The sequence below is a fragment of the Patiria miniata genome, unplaced genomic scaffold, assembly GCF_015706575.1.
Source record: "Patiria miniata isolate m_02_andy unplaced genomic scaffold, ASM1570657v1 HiC_scaffold_7, whole genome shotgun sequence".
Lineage (NCBI taxonomy): Eukaryota > Metazoa > Echinodermata > Asteroidea > Valvatida > Asterinidae > Patiria > Patiria miniata.
In genome coordinates this window covers 14840886-14861582 of record NW_024037074.1, presented here as the reverse complement: position 1 = coordinate 14861582, position 20697 = coordinate 14840886, and the positions used below count along the sequence as shown (strand labels likewise).

The 20697-nt window shown below is 38.0% G+C and overlaps 1 protein-coding gene across 1 annotated transcript; it reads right to left on the bottom strand.

Annotated features, from left to right (window-relative positions):
* Positions 1-3983: 3983 nt before the first annotated feature.
* LOC119744580 (angiotensin-converting enzyme-like) lies at positions 3984-16366 on the bottom strand. The gene is made up of 12 exons (XM_038220576.1): positions 15975-16366; positions 13342-13591; positions 12200-12333; positions 11716-11873; positions 10949-11184; positions 10257-10457; positions 9118-9385; positions 8460-8683; positions 7623-7767; positions 7093-7191; positions 6549-6671; positions 3984-6298 (listed from the first exon to the last, which is right to left on the bottom strand). Exons 2-12 carry the CDS (start codon positions 13565-13567, stop codon positions 6133-6135), a joined length of 1980 nt encoding a protein of 659 aa, XP_038076504.1. The 5' UTR covers positions 13568-13591; positions 15975-16366; the 3' UTR covers positions 3984-6132.
* Positions 16367-20697: the final 4331 nt, after the last annotated feature.

Genomic DNA, 20697 nt, shown 5'->3' with positions numbered 1-20697 from the left:
TTTCATTTTTCGGCCAAAATTGAAAAAAATTGCAAGGGGTTAACCTTACTTTTTGATCAAATTTGGCCAAAAAAATGACTTTTCTTTAAACTTCGCAGAAATGACTCTTAATGGAAGGGGAGAATCATTCAGTATTGAGACAGCAATAATTTCGAAGATTAGGGTAAAAAAAAGAAACATCTTTTGAGAAAACATTAATAATTTGGACAGATTTTGCCCCCAAATATTGACGCATTATTTTCTTTTAATGGCACTTTTCTCCAGAAATCGAGTCGAAATGCGTTCTAGGATCCCTTACACATCCTTTTAGAAAGTTTGGAGCATTTTCATTTTTTGGCCAAAATTGAAAAAAATTGCAAGGGGTTAACCTTACTTTTTGATCAAATTTGGCCAAAAAATGACTTTTCTTTAAACTTCGCAGAAATGACTCTTGATGGAAGGGGAGCATCATTCAGTATTGAGACAGCTATAATTTCGAAGATTAGGGTAAAAAACGGAACATTTTTGGAGAAAACATTAATAATTTGGACTGATTTTAACCCAAATATTGACACATTAATTCTTTTTAAAGGCACTTTTCTCCAGAAATCGAGTCGAAATGCGTTCTAGGATCCCTTATGCATCTTTCCAGAAAGTTTCGAGCAATTTCATTTTTCGGCCAAAATTGAAAAAAATTGCAAGGGGTTAACCTTACTTTTTGATCAAATTTGGCCAGAAAATAACTTTTCTTTAAACTTCCCAGAAATGACTCTTGATGGAAGGGGAGCATCATTCAGTATTGAGACAGCTATAATTTCGAAGATTAGGGTAAAAAAAAGAAACATCTTTTGAGAAAACATTAATAATTTGGACTGATTTTGCCCCCAAATATTGACGCATAATTTCCTTTTAAAGGCACTTTTCTCCAGAAATCGAGTCGAAATGCGTCCTAGGATCCCTTACGCATCTTTTTAGAAAGTTTGGAGCATTTTCATTTTTTGGCCAAAATTGAAAAAAATTGCAAGGGGTTAACCTTACTTTTTGATCAAATTTGGCCAAAAAAATGACTTTTCTTTAAACTTCGCAGAAATGACTCTTAATGGAAGGGGAGCATCATTCAGTATTGAGACAGCTATAATTTCGAAGATTAGGGTACAAAAAAGAAACATTTTTGGAGAAAACATTAATAATTTGGACTGATTTTGCCCCCAAATATTGACGCATTATTTCCTTTTAATGGCACTTTTCTCCAGAAATCGAGTCGAAATGCGTTCTAGGATCCCTTACGCATCTTTTTAGAAAGTTTGGAGCATTTTCATTTTTCGGCCAAAATTGAAAAAATTGCAAGGGGTTAACCTTACTTTTTGATCAAATTTGGCCAAAAAATGACTTTTCTTTAAACTTCGCAGAAATGACTCTTGATGGAAGGGGAAAATCATTCAGTATTGAGGATGCAATAATTTCGAAGATTAGGGTAAAAAACGGAACATTTTTGGAGAAAACATTAATAATTTGGACTGATTTTGCCCCCAAATATTGACGCATTATTTCCTTTTAAAGGCACTTTTCTCCAGAAATCGAGTAGAAATGCGTTCTAGGATCCCTTATGCATCTTTCCAGAAAGTTTCGAGCAATTTCATTTTTCGGCCAAAATTGATAAAAATTGCAAGGGGTTAACCTTACTTTTTGGTCAAATTTGGCAAAAAAAATGACTTTTCTTTAAACTTCGCAGAAATGACTCTTGATGAAAGGGGAGCATCATTCAGTATTGAGACAGCTATAATTTCGAAGATTAGGGTACAAAAAAGAAACATTTTTGAAGAAAACATTAATAATTTGGACTGATTTTGCCCCCAAATATTGACGCATTATTTCCTTTTAATGGCACTTTTCTCCAGAAATCGAGTCGAAATGCGTTCTAGGATCCCTTACGCATCTTTTTAGAAAGTTTGGAGCATTTTCATTTTTCGGCCAAAATTGAAAAAATTGCAAGGGGTTAACCTTACTTTTTGATCAAATTTGGCCAAAAAATGACTTTTCTTTAAACTTCGCATAAATGACTCTTCATGGAAGGGGAGCATCATTCAGTATTGAGACAGCTATAATTTCGAAGATTAGGGTAAAAAACGGAACATTTTTGGAGAAAACATTAATAATTTTGACAGATTTTGCCCCCAAATATTGACACATTAATTCTTTTTAAAGGCACTTTTCTCCACAAATCGAGTAGAAATGCGTTCTAGGATCCCTTATGCATCTTTCCAGAAAGTTTCGAGCAATTTCATTTTTCGGCCAAAATTGAAAAAAATTGCAAGGGGTTAACCTTACTTTTTGATCAAATTTGGCCCAAAAAATGACTTTTCTTTAAACTTCGCAGAAATGACTCTTGATGGAAGGGGAGCATCATTCAGTATTGAGACAGCAATAATTTCGAAGATTAGGGTAAAAAACGGAACATTTTTTTAGAAAACATTAACAATTTGGACTGATTTTGCCCCCAAATATTGACACATTAATTCTTTTTAAAGGCACCTTTCTCCACAAATCGGGTAGAAATGCGTTCTTGGAACCCTTATGCATCTTTCCAGAAAGTTTCGAGCAATTTCATTTTTCGGCCAAAATTGAAAAAAATTGCAAGGGGTTAACCTTACTTTTTGATCAAATTTGGCCAAAAAAATTACTTTTCTTTAAACTTCGCAGAAATGACTCTTGATGGAAGGGGAAAATCATTCAGTATTGAGGATGCAATAATTTCGAAGATTAGGGTAAAAAACGGAACATTTTTGGAGAAAACATTAATAATTTGGACTGATTTTGCCCCCAAATATTGACGCATTAATTCTTTTTAAAGGCACTTTTCTCCACAAATCGAGTAGAAATGCGTTCTAGGATCCCTTATGCATCTTTCCAGAAAGTTTCGAGCAATTTCATTTTTCGGCCAAAATTGATAAAAATTGCAAGGGGTTAACCTTACTTTTTGGTCAAATTTGGCAAAAAAAATGACTTTTTTTTAAACTTCGCAGAAATGACTCTTGATGAAAGGGGAGAATCATTCAGTATTGAGACAGCTATAATTTCGAAGATTAGGGTAAAAAAAAGAATCATTTTTTAATAAAACATTAATAATTTTGACTGATTTTGCCCCCAAATATTGACGCATAATTTCTTTTCAGAGGCACTTTTCTCCAGAAATCGAGTTGAAGTGCGTTTGAGGATCCCGTATGCATCTTTCCAGAAAGTTTGGAGCAATTTCATTTTTTGGCCAAAATTGATAAAAATTGCAAGGGGTTAACCTTACTTTGGATCAAATTTGGCAAACAAAATGACTGATCTTTAAACTTCGCAGAAATGACTCTTAATGGAAGGGGAGCATCATTCAGTATTGAGACAGCAATAATTTCGAAGATTAGGGTAAAAAAAAGAAACATCTTTTGAGAAAACATTAATAATTTTGACTGATTTTGCCCCCAAATATTGACGCATTATTTCTTTTTAAAGGCACTTTTCTCCACAAATCGAGTCGAAATGCGTTCTAGGATCCCTTACGCATCTTTCAAGAAAGTTTGGAGCAATTTCATTTTTCGGCCAAAATTGAAAAAAATTGCAAGGGGTTAACCTTACATCTTTGATCAAATTTGGCCACCCAAAATAGTTTTCTTCAAACTTCGCAGAAATGGCTCTTGATGGAAGGGGAGTATTATTCAATATTGAGACAGCTGTAATTTCGATGATTTGGGCAAAAATAATCGATTATTGAAGAAAACATTTATCTTCTAATGTTCATCCCATCAATTCCGTCAATAAATGTATATAATTTGAATATCTTCAATATGGGGCCTATAATATTATTAATCAGAAGATGAGACAGAATGGTGATTGATTGAAGACAAGTATTGTTGGAGTTATTGTTCAATATATATTCATTCATCAAGCTATTTTGGCTTTCTGTGGTCGCACACTGCACTTAATTGTCGTTTTGCGACTCATGATGAATATTTGGGGGGGGGGGGGTATAGGAGGTTAATGTACAGAAGTCGAAGAAGTATTCATAGGAGCGCCCTCTTTTGATGTACATTGGTAGAATTGTTTTACATATGATTAAACAACTCGAATAGAATATAGAAATATGTTGTTATCGGTACAGGAAACTATATTTAAGATGGAATAAAGAACCTTAGTGTATTGCAGATTTATTGATAACCATTGTGCACAGTTAGTGTTCTCTAACTTAAAGTTATAATATTCAGAGAACACAACAAATGAAACATGTGTCCTGACAGGGAGATTAAATATCTCATGGAATACTTCTAGATATATTCGTTGACACGTTTAAAGGTTTTTCCATCCAACTAATGTATAAGGAATAATACTTAAAAGAAAAAAACTAAAAAACTAATAATTATGGTAATAATTGTAATAATACACCAACAGTTAAATGAGCGTTTTCCGTTAAGTTTACCAGACCAATAAGTATACAAAAATAAAATCAGAAATTTAGATGTACGATCTGAAAAAAAGTTCTGCAGCGCGGGAATGAGTTTTTCATTCAAATCGTTTTTAATTAAAAAAAAAAAAAAACACGAAGGAGTATGACCTCGACTTGCACAAATACACGAGGTGAAATAATGTGTTTTCAACACTTTAGAAAAGTGTTATTTCACGTAGGTTTACAATAAGATGCGTCTGGTGAGACATCTTTGTATGCGATAGAATCCAACTCAATCTAGCCCCGGACGTATAGAGCCATACATCCAGCATTCTGAAAATGGTTAGTATTATTAATTAATAAAATGCTAATAATCCAATCCGCCCTTTCAAGGAAAAACGTTGACAACAAAACTCAAGGAAGATCGTTATCACAGATAGGAGGAAATCTCAAGAGGTACACTTATTTTCCGAATGAGCAGAGTTATACTCTTCATAGTCCTACATACATTTTTAACCAAAATAAATATAAAAATCATTGAAATTTTCTCCTAACAATTTAATAAAGTTAACTTGAGCTGAAATTGCTGAGTACCTTTTGTTATCAATTAAAGAGTTAAAAAAAAATAAATATCTTTTTTTATAATACAGACCACCATTCATACCATCCATAAATCTTTGCAGTACACCTTCCTACTACTTGATGAGACTTTCTTTGGTTTGGGGTAAATGTTTCCCTTGGACCCCGATAACGAGGACAAGTCGTGACAGTGTCTTAAAGGATGACTTCGTTTTTCGTGTCGTGGATGTAAAAAGAAAGAGAAGTATGAGGAAGTTCCGAAGATGGAACGAAGTGTTACGAAACACTTCGGGGGTAGGCCTACATTATTTTTTAAATCTTAAACAAAACTTCTATATCCCAAAAATCCCAAGTCATTTTTACCGATAAAGATAGGACTCCCTGCACCAATTCAGTCTACACGTACAACTACGAAACAGTGCAATTTTGAAAAATGATCAAATGAAAATCAAGGTTTGACGATTTTCTATTCTGTGGGGAAAAAACAGGACAAATAAATTCCACAGGTATATTGGAGAAATGGTATCTGCAGTTTTTATGCAATCAAAATAAAAGATGGGAATGAAATTCTGATATAAATAAAAAGTAAAAAATAAATAATCCTGTAAAACATGATCATGTCCAAACTTGTTAAAAAAAAAATTGCCATTTCGTTGTTACCCCTCTAACATCGTCAAATCTTGATTTGCATTTGTGTATGAAATACAGACTCAGTGGTTGTGTTCTGCATGGCGGCTGAGCCACCAGAACAATGAGAATACTGATCGGAGGTTGAGAGTCCATTATAAGATATAAGGGATCTGCAGATTTCATAAAGAGTCCAAATTTCATAGATGCATGTAGTACTGCCGGATGTAGTGTGAAATGTGGACTCCACAAAATATGCGATACAACCAAATTGAACGTGGTTGTATTGTGCATGCCTCAATAAGACGGAATAAGAACAGTCTGTATGAGGTAAAAGAGACCAGATTTCATAAGAGACCAGATTTCGTAAGAGACCAGATTTTATAGGAGTCCAAATTTCACATGACACCCGGCCGAAGCCACGACATTCAGACGCAACTATACTGTGCGGAAGTTGCTGCAGGATGTGTGTTTGTTGCAGGCATTTTGTTTACTCCAGGCACAGGGCTGTTGATGTGTTTTCAAGGGTTGGGGTTCCAGCCCACGTTGCCGCCATTTTGTTTTTCCAGCCATTTGACGAGAGGTGCGAAGTATTCTTCGATAGCGGACGGATCGATGGTTTGAGAGCCCGTCAATACCTCTAGGGCCTCCCACCACGGAACGCTGATTCCCAACGACAGCATGTCACTACACAAACAATAATATCACTCATTTAATTTTTGCAAAACCCTACACAATAGAAAATATTATATCAATAATAATGAATTACATTAACACCTGAATTCCAAGAAAAGATAAGTGTATTCGACAGGTGTTTCTTTTGATTTCTTATATACTGGGCCTGATATGACACCGATGGATTCCACTGAATGGGCTATCTAGTTAATATAAGAATTAAACAAAGAAATAAACGTTAGTGTTTCATGTATGTGCTTACCGCAGCTTCTGGCCTGCCTCCGCAGAGTTGTAAGTATTGCATAAGTGCAACGGTCCCTCAAAACCGGCCTCTTTACACATCGCACGGTGAAATTGGAACTGAATCACGAAACTAACGAAGTACCTGTTGAGGAAATTTATTAAATGCTTTATTACCATACTTAACTTCCAAGTTAAAGTGAAGAGGCATAATACCCGTGCCAGTAAGTTTTACAATTTGAGGTGTATTTGTTTTCAGTGATCAAAACATATTACTGATATTCAAATGGTACCGGCAGGGTACACGAGTTGAAAGGAAATCCCCTTTTTTATTCAGTGAGCGGGCTCCATTTCAGGGTTTCTTTGACGATGAATGCTTTACATGAAAACTCTCTGAACAGTGCTTGCTGCAGATATAGCGTAATATTGGTCACACATAGATATAAATTTGACCCACACGAATGACTTCAGATATAAAACGCATTTACTTGAAAGAGAGACTTCTTATAACGTCAAAGTAAAAGTAATACTACAATCTTCCAGCTAGGATTTGTCCTGTAACTTACCGTATATAGGGAGTTCCTGAGGGTATATGATATTTTGCACCGGGATCAAAGTCTTCTTCGGTCCGTTCGATAGGTGGCTTCAGGCCTTGGTACCCCGCTCTGACAAAGTAAAATACAGAAAGCTCTCCTTTATCATCACCGGTTCATTTCATTAAATCAGACCGACGACCTTTGACTCTTCATTAAGATAGTATGGTTCCTTAAGTGATGTACATTGTATTGCTTTATCGATTTGTCATAACTATTTAACGAAAAAAATAATCACTTTTATTTTTATCATTGATTCGACGATCAGCAATTGATAGACTTTGAGTGACCACGTCTTTTTCATTTCCACGTGAAAACTGATATCAGAAACAAGTATTTTTTCCCAAAGAAAAAAAAAGTCATCCTAGAGAAACTATCTAAGATTACCCTTTTCACAGAAACGTCAATATCAGTCCCGGAAAGAAGGTTTCAAAGAATTCGTGAGGTACAAACGAAGTAACGAACAACTTGATTGATTACCACGACTCAGGAAACCAGCATACCTCAGTCTCCACCATTCTTTATTGTAGTCTTCAGGTTTGATGTCTCCTCGGAAGACGCCCCATCGCCACTTGTCGATCATCAGTCCGAACGGCAAGAAAGCTATCTTACTCAGGGCGACTTTCATGAGGTAGTTAATATCAGCCGCTGAACATAAAATAAATTAGATTCATTGGTGTGAAATATAAGTCTTCATTATTACCATGATGAAAGCAGGCACAGGAATACGGACCAAATGTGTCTGCCATTTTACATTTTTTTGGCGGGCAAAACCCTTTGAGTGTGAATTTCCCTGAGTCATGGTCTCAAGAAAGCCCTTATAGATACAGGAACTTAACTTATGTCAACAATACACCCATTCCTGGATATACCACACAGTTTCGCTGATGCTCTTAATCATCATTTTTTAGAAATAATCTGAGTTTTCGCTCGGAACAAGACAACGCAAAGCTGTTTCCAACGCGCACAAATTATATCTTATCGCTTCAAAATTGAAGTCTATTGACTGGACATCTTTCCACGCACGTGTAAAGGTGCGCAATTAATAAGAAAAATAGGTATAAGGAAGATTGCAGAATGGTCCTCTGCGACGAGCAGACATATTGCATCGTTAAAGGGCTTAACTTGAACTCTGATACATGTAGTTTAACATGAAACGTGTGATTATAGAACGGAGAAGTTTGGTACGGGAAAGGGAGTGATTTTCTTGTTTATGTTAGGTTAACCTTTGCGATCAAAAAATCTAACTAACAACTTAACTATCGTTTGAAAATCACTCTGAGACTGGTTAAATGGTATCTATGAGTCTTGAAAGTAAAACTTGCAAATTCCAACCCCACCTTCATTATTCGACACTTCATCAAGCAGACCGATTTCGTGGAGATAGTCCTGGGTGACTACCGACAGAGCGATGGTGTCACCAACTGCCTCATGGAAGCCCGGATTGGCACCAGAGCTGAAGACGACAGGTTGATCGTGATACTGCAGGTAGTACTCACAATGACCCATCTCATGATGAACCGTGTACAGATCCTCCATCGTGATTTCAGTGCACATCTTGATTCTAAAATAAGAATCAGCGTGTTCATTAGCAAAGTATGCGACCAACACTAACCCTTCCAAATCCGTCAGGATCCAACGTTAGGATTTGGTAGGATTGAAGGAGGTATAGAGCTTAGCCTCTTTTACATCAAATAAGGAAAGTGGATCACTTATAGATCTTTATCATGCTTCAACCATTTCAGTCATGTTCCCTCTATCCAATAACAGAACTGAATGATAATGTTTTTGTTAAAGGAAGCATATTATTTTTCCTTTCAGCCTCGCTTTGGTTATGTTGATTTGAATGGGAAAAAGCACAATGGCCGCAACATGATAATGGTCCATTGTATTTACTTTATGGCAAGACCGAATGCAACAATGAAGACGACTTCCCTCAACATTGGGCAAGTACACGAGGTCGCAATCCTTCTTACGCACAGATTCCATCATTCTCACCTGACATCTCTATTCTTGAAGAAATTGTGTGCCGATCCGTGGCAGACCACTTCCCTGTCCTTAGGTCGCTCCATCATGGACTCCTCCCAGAAGGACTCGGGCATGGGATCCATGCCCAGGGATGTGAAGAACCGCTCGGCCGTCTTAAACATCTTATGAACCGTGTAGCCTTGACGACGCATCTCCTGGGTCACATCCAAGTCCGGCACGTCGGGGTAAGGGGTGACCAGGTCGTAAATGTTGTTCCACTGCTGGCCCCACATGTTACCTTGGGAACGACAGGACTATATTAGTAATCAAATCAAACACACGTCTGCTTATGATGGGAGGTGCATTGCATGCTAATCCCCGGTTATGGAGACAGGTAAGTGAGGGTTAAGTGTCTTGCCCAAGGACACAACATATCCCCCTTATCTTCATAAACCCTGACACTAGGCCAGAGTACCACTATAGGTTGATGAAAAAGCACATGCAAAAGACCATTTGAAGGCATCGATTGATTTCGCAAAAAACGAGATCATGAAAATGATCCAAGGGCGGATCCAAGGGGGGGGGGGCAACGGGCCCCCCACAACGAACCCATTTTTTTTTTTTAAGTGACGTCGCACTAAAGGCAGGCACTGCGTACACCACCATTTTTTCCTCAAAAAAAATTGGTCAAAGTGGTCAGAAATTGCCTCAGATCGCACCACAGAGCATCTACAATCCAATTTTTTTGGGGGCCCTTAAGCGGGCCCCGAACCCCACGCCGTAATTTTTTGGACCCACTTTTTAGGGGACCACAACTTTTTCAGGGCTCCCCCCCCCAAAAAAAATGTTGTGTTCTGGAAGTTTTGATATGATACAAGTGTGGATTTTCGTCTTTCACTTCCTGTATTCAACCCAAAAATGCTAAGAACATGCCAGACCATTATTGTATTACTCAAGGGACGAAACCCATAGCAACTCATCAACATCATTAAGATACACTGCTTGGAGCACGCACGCATAATCAGTCTGCTGAAAAGATCATCGTGGTCGTCATTTGACCGATCGTCCTGTATATATCACGTCGTAAAGTGACATTTACCGCGCGCAGATAATGAATTGTTGAAGGCTAATGTTAGCACATTAATCCCCGTGTAATACGCATAACTCACCGAGTAGATGAGCCGGTATCATGCCGTTGTCAGTATCCACTTTATCCTGGCCGTAATGTTCGGCTAGTTTACGGCGGACGTAGGCGTGAAGCTGCTCGTACATGGGTTTGACGGCCGTGTAGATTCGGCTGAGCATCGCTTCAAATTTCCCGTCTCTCATCTCGTACCTCTCCTGCCATACTTCGCTTTCGTCGGCATAGGCTGCGAGAAAACAATTATTCGGTGGCGTGTGTTTACTAGCTTGAATCATGTGAAAATAAGTCGCATCGGTTTCTTACCTGATCTTTGAGTTCGATCATATTAATCTTATAAAGCATTACTAAATACGTTGTCGCTACCCGATCAGTATAACTAAACACATGGAAACAAATTCGGTCGATATTTTCCTTTCCTGAAATGACAACTGAAATATAAACACGTAAAGCCTGAACACCAATCGTTTTAGCTAACCGCATATTGAATGTTTGTCTGGGATAACTGAAATCAAGAAAAACGGCGAACACTGCACGAAGTACTGTGCAACGTATATGGACGCGAGTTTAAAAAATAGCCGCTTGCCTGCATCACAAAACCCTCTAAGCCCATAAATTGGAAAGTTATATGCAGTGCATTAATTTAACAATTATCTTTTTCCACTTCGACTAGAAAATATTTTGTTTTGTAATCAAAGGTTTATTACTGTTTATACTCACAGTTGGTTCTGGCTCCCTCATTCTTCAACTCCACCCATTGCGGGTATAATGGACGGACCTTTCGGCCCACCTCATCCCTCCATCCCTTCCAAGCCCAGAGTAGCTCATCGTAGTCTCGTTTAGTCGCTATCAGATCCTCCAAATCAGGCTCCAAAGCCAAGCATTCGCCGCTCTCCCGACACACCGTGCCTTTGCCGTAAATGTTCTCCATCTCGTTGGAAACCTTGGTTAATTTTCTGTATTTATTTCCAGAGAGAACATTAATAGTTCATTTCCAACCTTTCATTTGAGTCTTTTCTGTTTGTCGACCAGGCAAGCCATCCATTACATGAAGTACACTAATTGATGGCACACCTGATCAACAAACTCTCCAAATTGATTGATTTGATGGGTGCATCATGACGTAGCAAGGGTACTGTTTTCGGGGGATTACTATTGCAATATTTTTCAAGAACTTCTTTGAGTGAATGGTATCTTTTCCCTTCTTTGTATGAGACTATTTATAGGCCTAATAAATATATATTTTTTTAATTTCAATATTTATATTATTTTTCCAAGTACGTTGGAGTACTATTTCCGCACCTGTTGCCTGGACTCATGACATTTTCATTGAAGAATGTGAATCAAACTTCTATTAAATCAAAAGATGAATTGACAATTGTGGTGACTTCATTTACATTTTAATAAATTTAATTCAATTCAGTTTACAACGAATTGACTTGGCAGTGACATTTACTTAGTGTTTCTAGACTAGCACCTATACTTACTCGCGTTTTTCTCTGTCGTTTAAGTAGCCACCTCTTAATAGCAGCATAAACATGCGCTTAATGGAAGAACTTTGAAATCTGGAGGTATCGAACCGACGAGCTTGATTCTTCATCTCTAGGGAGAAATCACCGATAAGCATCGAGGCGTTCTTGGCAAACTGCGGCAGGGAACAAACACAAATTGGATGGTAGGAACAGAAGTTCGATAAAAGCAATTAGTTAATTCAGAGTTCAAATACGATGTGAGCCATGACACCCGTAGTAAAGGCGGACCGAGGGGGTTAGGTGGGCACAGGGTGGGCACAGGGTGGGCACAGGGTGGGCACAGGGTGGGCACAGGGTGGGCACAGGGTGGGCACAGGGTGGGCACAGGGTGGGCACAGGGTGGGCACAGGGTGGGCACAGGGTGGGCACAGGGTGGGCACAGGGTAATAATGACTTGAGAAGACTTCAGGAATCTAATCGTTGGTGTTTGAATATTTACCCAAGAGTTATAAGCTGTCATGTTGGTTTGGAAGTTCCAGTTGAAATTGGATCCAGCCCATGCCGTCTCTATCGACAGAAAGTTGAGTTTCTTTAACCAAGCGGTGGCGATGCCCTCGTTGGTAATCTTCTCGCCTTGGGGAATAAACAAAGCACGACAAAGCATGAGACGACACGTGGAGTAAAATGAAATGTTACCAGCAACGATCGCAACCAGACAAACGTCTTGCCAAATTCCTTGCTGAACAAAATACCTTAGATTTTGATGTGTTCTTTTTATGTATAGCCTATGTAAACGTCCCGCAGTTACGCATTCTATAACTTATTCATAATCATGAAGCGTTCGTTCAAAGAATAATACCAGTTATGGTAAGCGCAAAATATTGACTTTTAGGCCTAATTTCGTTGCGCTGCTAAGCGCAAGCGAAGAAATTTTGCTTACAACAACAGAAAAGTTCATGTTGATGGTTAAAGTGCATTAGTGAGCAAGGTGTTATATCAGCTCGTTTTGCAGGCGTACATAATTGAATATACCTGAATTACGAATTGCGCTCCAACTGCGCTGTAAAGGCAGAATGGTGTTCCGTAATATTGGGCCCTGGTCTAAAAATGGTCAAATCAGCCCTACCATTGACAAACTCCAAAAGTTGCTTCACGCTCTGCCCTTTTTATTTTCTCGAAAGCGGTTAACACAACTATTTTGCGACGCCCGCAACGGTCTAACTCACATCTAATTCTCAGCCTGGGGGTTTGGCCAGTATTAAGTCAGGGCATGAACGATTATAGTGCACATGCGCAAGGTATACCGCCCCTAGAGTGGTAACAAGCATTTTGATGGACAATTTGAAAAAAAAAGGGTGATAACACCCAAAAAGCTGTCACTGCTGCAATGCTATCACATATTTTCCAACTCTGGAGGTGTATACCTTGCCAAAAATCGCTATGACGATTATTCCCCTCATTTGATACCGGTGGCCAAACTTTTTGACCGAGCCTGATGGCCTATAAGGATGGTGTATATCAAACTGTAGCTCCCCCATATGGAAGAAACAATTCCCCAACCTAGACACAGCCACCATTCTAAATATCCCCACCTGAATGGAAATACTTGTGAAACCACATGGCGCACTCCATGCAACTTACCCAGTAAGTAGCTACAGCAATCATCAAAACCTCTCTCGATGCATTCGTAAACGTCTTCCCGATCTGGGCAGCACAGGTCATGTAGAATATGTGGTGCTTTCTCCTTGATAATCTCCAGTTCAAAAATCGTTGCTTTTTGAGGGAACTTTGCAGCGGCATGAGGCAAGGCAACGGATACCAGTACCAAGATGGTGAAGAGTAGACTTGGTCCGTGAAAGCCCATCATTGCTTAGATCGGAGATGCAATCAGCTGCAGAGGAACAAACAACATGCCAAGGTTTAAAACACAATTTCGTTCTTGAAAACTGAGTGCATTATGTAGATAACTACATTCATTAGCGTGACATGTTATGTACTCCTTTTCAATTAGAAAGTTGTGCTAAAGATTTTTTTTCAAAAATCTAAGATTAAAGAGGCTATGGAAAGGCTTTGTGCATTGTTTGTCCTCTGTTAATTATTCATTCATTTAAAGGATTTTCTCATTCCTATTCTAGCAGATTTGGTAATGCCGGATTCACGTCCGAGTCCCTTTTTTATTACGTCTGTTGTTTTTAATTTTGTTTATGTGTTTTGGTCCTTTGCTTTTTGTGGGGTGTATTTTGTTTGTAATTTGGTTTGCTTGTAAACGTGCTGGTGTGTGTGAGCGTTATTGGCAATTTTAATTAAAGATATTCGAACGTGCTATAATTAATGAAATACAACTTGTTTAAATTAAAACTTTTTTTTCATTTATCGTATTACGTCTCAAAACGTTGCTTAAGTCCAGCTCTTTTTTCAATGTATAAGAACAAACTGAAGGGTAACATCACTTTAGTTTCCATAGCATCGTGTTTTCATTAAAAAATATGACGCATACATTTATATGATCATTGTCTCATCAGCCCCCCCCCCCCCATAACAAAATGAATGATTTTGTTTTTTAATGAGACACAGGGTGTACTAAACAATCAGCCATTCACAATTCTGGCACATCGATTTATCTGAAGAGGTTTCCAATTATCACGCTGTCGAAAATAAATTGAGAAACGCCGGTATGGTCTACAGGCAAATAAAAATGGTTTGTCATCAGACTCGTTTCTCTTAAGGGAAATGACAAAAATGATATGTGAATTTGTGGGTATTTAGACTGGTTCCCGGGACTCGAAGTACCCTCAACTTTAACATATGGGTAGTAAATAAATATAGCCCCGCCTTCCCTATAAGATTGTATTACACAGCAATAGATTAAAGGGGTTATTCATTGTTACTGTAGGCTCTACTAAATTCACACATATTTGTTGAGGTGTAACAAGGGATGTGATATGATTTTGTAGCAACATTTATTAATATCAAATTCTTCACTGATGTCATTATTATTTGCACTTTAAAATACATCTCGAGGAATGTATTAACTTCTAAAGGTTACTGCATCAAGAAGCATGAAGATGGTTAATTTAGATCGGTCTCAGTTCGGAGATTATATCATTGGTCATTTGTGAAGGTAAAGTAACTACGCTTTTTTTTTACTTTCATGGCGACCGAATTTAAATGACAAATAATGTCACAAACGGACGAGGCCACAATTGAAGAGGATTATATTTATAACCAGTTATCCTATGATAAGTTTTAGAACCAAATGTGTCTATTCAGATGTGCCGTGTCTTTTATCTGGTTCTCATTCAATTCAATTCAATTCAATTCATTTATTGTCCATTTAAAAAGATAAAAATGGAAAATTTACATGTCTAAACATTGATGAAAGCTCCAAAACAGAACACCAAAAACTACAGTTGTAATGATTAAACTATATTTACACATACAATTTTACAGCGAAAAAAATGTATTAAATATTTTAAGATAAACCGTCAAAAATAAATAAAAGGCCTTAAAACCTTAAAACCATTCAAGTGTAACCAAACCAACAAAGAAATTATAACCGAGTAACCAACAGATCACCCCCGCCCCTATCGCTGCATTGACCCCCTTTCCATTGATTAGAACACAAAATTATCTTACAACATTTTAAACTGTATAGAGACTGATGAAAGATAAGTTAAAAACACATTAAGAACCAATCAAAAACATGATACCATTGCTGATGCTAGATCATTTACGTTGATACACAATTCATAATGCGCAATGCACCCTGGACTATCCTTAATTACCCTTTATCATATCTTAAAATACATGTGCATTGTATCATGCCTGACATCACTGATTTGCACATTTAACTTCAACATTGCTAGTCATTGCAAAATATGTTGGAAACAACGTAAATTTTGAACTAAGAAACAGTCTAAACAATGTTGTCAGGAAATTTCTGGGAAATAATGTATAGTATCCAGACGCCACTTCAGCAGTTGTGTACAAAGTCTATGGAGAGTCAAGAAAGTATTTCCTAACAAATTTAGAAATGTTTCTCAGTCCCAGATTCATGTCTTTCAACATTCTTTCCAATGTTCGACTTCGAAAATGGTCAGTCATACTGCAAATCCGTCGAACATGGAATGAAGGCCGGACTACAGATTAAGAAACATTTCGTTGTTGTTAGAAAAAAAGGAAAATTGTCATGACTCCCATACATTATAACCACCAATTAAAGTGGCGCATTTCCCCTTCTTTGCTCGGGCCGAGTGATAGAGGTGAATACTTACAAGGGCTTATAATTCACGTCCAGTCACCGGCTGCGCCGCGACACGGGTAAGAGACCGACCGAGCCTGCTCCACAGTCCACCCTTGTAGTGACTTGGACAGTAGGGCGTAGGCTTCAGCCACAGGATTGCTACACAAGCTGTAGACGGCAACAAAGACAGTATCCAACAAATTATATATCCATCGTATGTTTAGTCCCGTATGTTCCAGTTCGAAGCAGTAAAATCCGATGCCAAAACGTTTGTTTGGCAGAGCCTATCAGACAGTACCATTAATCGTACGGCAAACAATAATGGTTGGGCTTTATAAGTTGCATACAATTTTCCATAGCCCATTTAGTTGTGCAGCCTACATGTACATGTACATGCACTGCACGTCAATACAGCCCGTTCCATCAATGCAGAGTCCGATACGCAACGATGCGCATATTTACATGTCTGTTCAATTCTCCGTGACCTATCACAATATCGACAAAGAAATTTTATTCAGAGCACAAATAACTACTTTGTGTCTGTCGAACAAGTAAGCAAACCGTTTGAAGGCTGTTAGGCTACCGAATACTAATATACACAATGATGGTACTGTGTATACGGCCGGCTATACACAATGATGGTATTGTGCATACGGCCAAATCGGAAGAAAAGAAAAGGGGCGGGGATTCGTGGTTTAAGGGGCGTCCTGTATTCTGGTATGTTACGTTAATATTGTGGCTTTAAGTTTAAAAACTCAATAAGTTTGTATCGTTCTACACTCACATTCACTTACTGCACATGTCTTTTATTCCAAATATTTATTTTAATAAATGTGTATTGCAAAGCATGCAGACAATGGGGGAATATAGAACAATAAAAGTAATTGAAGGTTATGGCAAAACTGTCAACGACAAATTCATAGGATAAAACAAGGAAAAGCGGTAATACATTTCTTCGATATAGTAATACCAACAAAATCATAAAGTAGCATGCGTCTACATCTCGCGCGTCTTCCGATTTTTAACAATTATATAACCTGCTTGAAATAACAAGTAAAATCATCAATGTATTGCCAAACATGTTGGAAAGGTAAGGAATACGGAAGTATCACCATTGCTATATAAGTATTATATTTAATAGTTTATATTTTAAGTACAAAACCGGTCTTCACTCAAGATAATGGGAAAATCACCGAGGCGTGAACGGTAATAGATCTGAAGTTAATTAGTGAACAACCCCTGATGCGCATCGCTGCGCGGCACGGTGCCATCGTAATAAGCTAACACAGTGTGGGATGTGACGCTAGACTGCCCACACCATTTTACTTTCATTATAAACACGTCTATGGCGTTGGCGCACACGTAATATATGGACTTCTCGCCTTCGGAGTTTCGACGATTTATTAACTCCTGTGTTAATGTTTAACCTCAAAACTAGATTAGATTTATTTCTGTTTTCATTTTCCACCCATATAAATATTGTCAAGGGGCAAGATGCTTTCGAGTTTACACAATTGCAAAATAATCTTCAGAACTGGTTGTACATATTTTAATGTCTTTAAGTGTAAAGTCGCCCCTTGGGTGCGATTTACAAAGAAAGAGGTGTCGGTGGCATTTTTATCGGCTGTCTTCCAAATAAATTCCAATATTGATGAAAAATACGTACAAAATATATATATATATAATAAAGCCACATGACGTCCCTATCTCTTTTACCTCTGTTAATAAAAGCTATGTAAAGATCTAAAGGAAAATAGTGAGAAGTCCATGCCCCATGAAGCATCCCCAAGCACGGATGCATTTATGGATGAGCGTCTCCGCTTACCAATTCAGCATTCCCAAGACGATCCAAGCGCATGGTTTACCATTAGTGGGTTCATTCGGCGATTACGATCTACTCATAATCAAACCTAGGAATCACAAGTTGAAGCGCACGATTTATTTATAAACTTCGCTCATTGATTCTAGTTTGATTTTTGAAAGACTTCGATGTAATACCCTTCCCCTAACGAAAATATTTAAAATCTTTCAGACAAAATATTTTGGGGAATATTTGTAATGGAAAAGGAAGATAAAATAGTACAACTACTCGACAAGTTATTTGATATTGGTAGTTACAATATCATGGACAATGTTTTTTTCTTGTTAAGATATTTTCAGCCGTGTGAACATTTGAGAGACGTGCTTATTCAGTTTCAACATTTATGGATTTGTTGAGATCAAGATGAAGCTATTGTGGTAATGTTTTGTATCATTCCTTGAAGCTTTTATTCAAAAACAACATATCGTCTTTCGCCGACCGCTACATTTCTGTGTCCACTTCAAACGGGTCGGTGTTATTCAGGGCATAATTCAAACGTGTAGCAAACAATACTACATGTGATCGGCAAAAGCTCGGCCGGAATGTCGGAACATGAACAAAATACGTCCACGTTTGTACGCTTTTGTCGCGGTTTGATGTTTGCCCGAGGCTAGTGGTTACTTCTCCTCTGAGGAAATTCAACGCAGTGAATAAGAAAGAGCAGTGAATTGAAGGAGAGTTTTAACCATGCACCGTTCTTAGTTTAGACGAACGGATATTATTTTGTGTGAAAACTATTTCCCGCCTTGGTAAGGGGCATTGTATGTTCCTCGTGGGCTTTCTTGGACGGGTTCCAACATTGAGCCAAAGTGGGACCCATCGATCGTGTTAGATGGAGCAACCACGGCATGGTATATTCTCAGCCAGTCACGGCAAATCAAGCGTATAGGGAGCTGTTACTAATTTCAAGGTGTCATAAAAAAGGACAGCGCGCTGGGGAAAAAATAGGATGACAAGAAGAAGAAGAAGAAGAAGGCATTTGCATGAATGGCAGACGTGACTATTGGAAGGTGGCGGAAATGTCACGTTCTTGATTAAAACCGATTTGCTCAGTGAGAATTAGTTCCTCGCGATGTAAATGCTGTATGAACTTGATTTCTCATATCTAAAATGAAAAAAAAACAGTGAAAAGTTCGATTTAATTTAAAAACACAAAATGCAAAACCTCGTCAATGGAATAAGGCTATAAAATCATATAGAATGTCTACAGTTTTATAAAATTGATTGAAACGCGTCAGAGCTCCACAATATTAGCGACACAGATATACTACAAAATATTGTCAATAAGTCATATTCCCATTACAGTTTAAGTGACAGTAAACGACCACTCGATGGAAATCTGTAGAGTCCTTTCATAAAACAAAATAGGATAATAATATTGGTCATGTACCAATCCTGAATACGTATACCAAATTAAATCTGAAATAAGCCCAAACATTGTTACAAACGTAACCGGCGTCATTGATGGATCCACACCTCGCATGCACGGCACTTCGTGGAGCAACAATAGGCCTACACCTAACAAAATAATAGTTCATCCAAATTAAAGTTGTACCATAATAACACAATGATTTTGAGAAAAGTACGATATAGTTGTGGGGCTATATACTTACCAGGACCTAAACATTTTCTTAGTGAGACACTATGTGAACAATTCGTCATTCCAATTAATATTTTATTGCGTAGCTTTAGTAGAAGACGAATATGGATAATACTTTATAATTTTGAGCGTCACAGATGTGAGTAAATTTTTGTTTAAATCATGCTGCGAGTACGATTTGCTCGTTAACCCCTGTGACATTTCACCATTTTTTTCTTCAGAGCAACGCTTGACTAAGCCCCAGGGCTCTTTGCTCTGTGATAAAGACTCCATCTGATATGGTAATAACATTTTGACTTACGAAGAGCAGAGTTGAGCGAGGAAGTGTATCAGTTTCCTTCAGAGACAGACATTCGGAAATGCTCAGAAAGCAGACTGATTTCCCTCTTTGCCACAGTGCGATTGAGCTTCCCATGTGATAGTCAGTGAAGACACAGGACAGTGACTGAAGGGTTGACGACCTTCATCTTAAAGGAATCACTCAGAAAGTAAGGAGTTTGAGCTGCTGTTTCTTTTTAGTTGGGTTGAACTATTTGGTATAATCAGTTCACCGAGTTCTTGCACGTGGCGAATCGATACTTCGTCATTACGTCTAATGGCACTGTGAAATTTCATTCGATCATTCTGTTTAATTCTCGTTTCTCATCTGTGATAAAGGAGATGGAATCAGGGATTATCATAAAGCCATCCGGACGGTGTTACCATGGCAACACCAAGAATCCGGGAATCTGTATAACCGCCGCAATGCCATAGGTTGCTGTGGGTTTTTTTTTTTTATAATAGAATAGACTAAATACAATTCATTGCTATAAGATATATCGGGATAGATCAGACGAGGAAAGACATAACAGAAAAGCACGAAGTATATACCACAGATGAACTATGAAATGACACAACTGCTAACAGAAAAACTCACTTGATTTATTGTCTGAACATTTTTTACTTAAAGGCATCATGTCAAAATGAATAGTAAAAGGGCCCCAATTTCAGTTATACACAATCAAGTTCTTTACGTGGTCGTAGAGACCATGAAGTAAGTCAAGCTACGTGTTGAACCGATTTGAGTCTTCATGGTATGAAGCATATAGAGCAAAGGAACTAATGGGAAATAAGTTTCAAGTAAAAAGTGGTCCTCCTTAAGTAGCGTGAGGCATTTTCAAGCCGTTGAAAAAGGATGTTCGTCAATCAGACTTCGTAACGACCAATTCGAGACTCAACTTTCGGAATTATTTATCTGGTAACCAGTCGATATATGGAAAGTAATCGATGAAGCTTTCCCGAAGTAACCGGCAA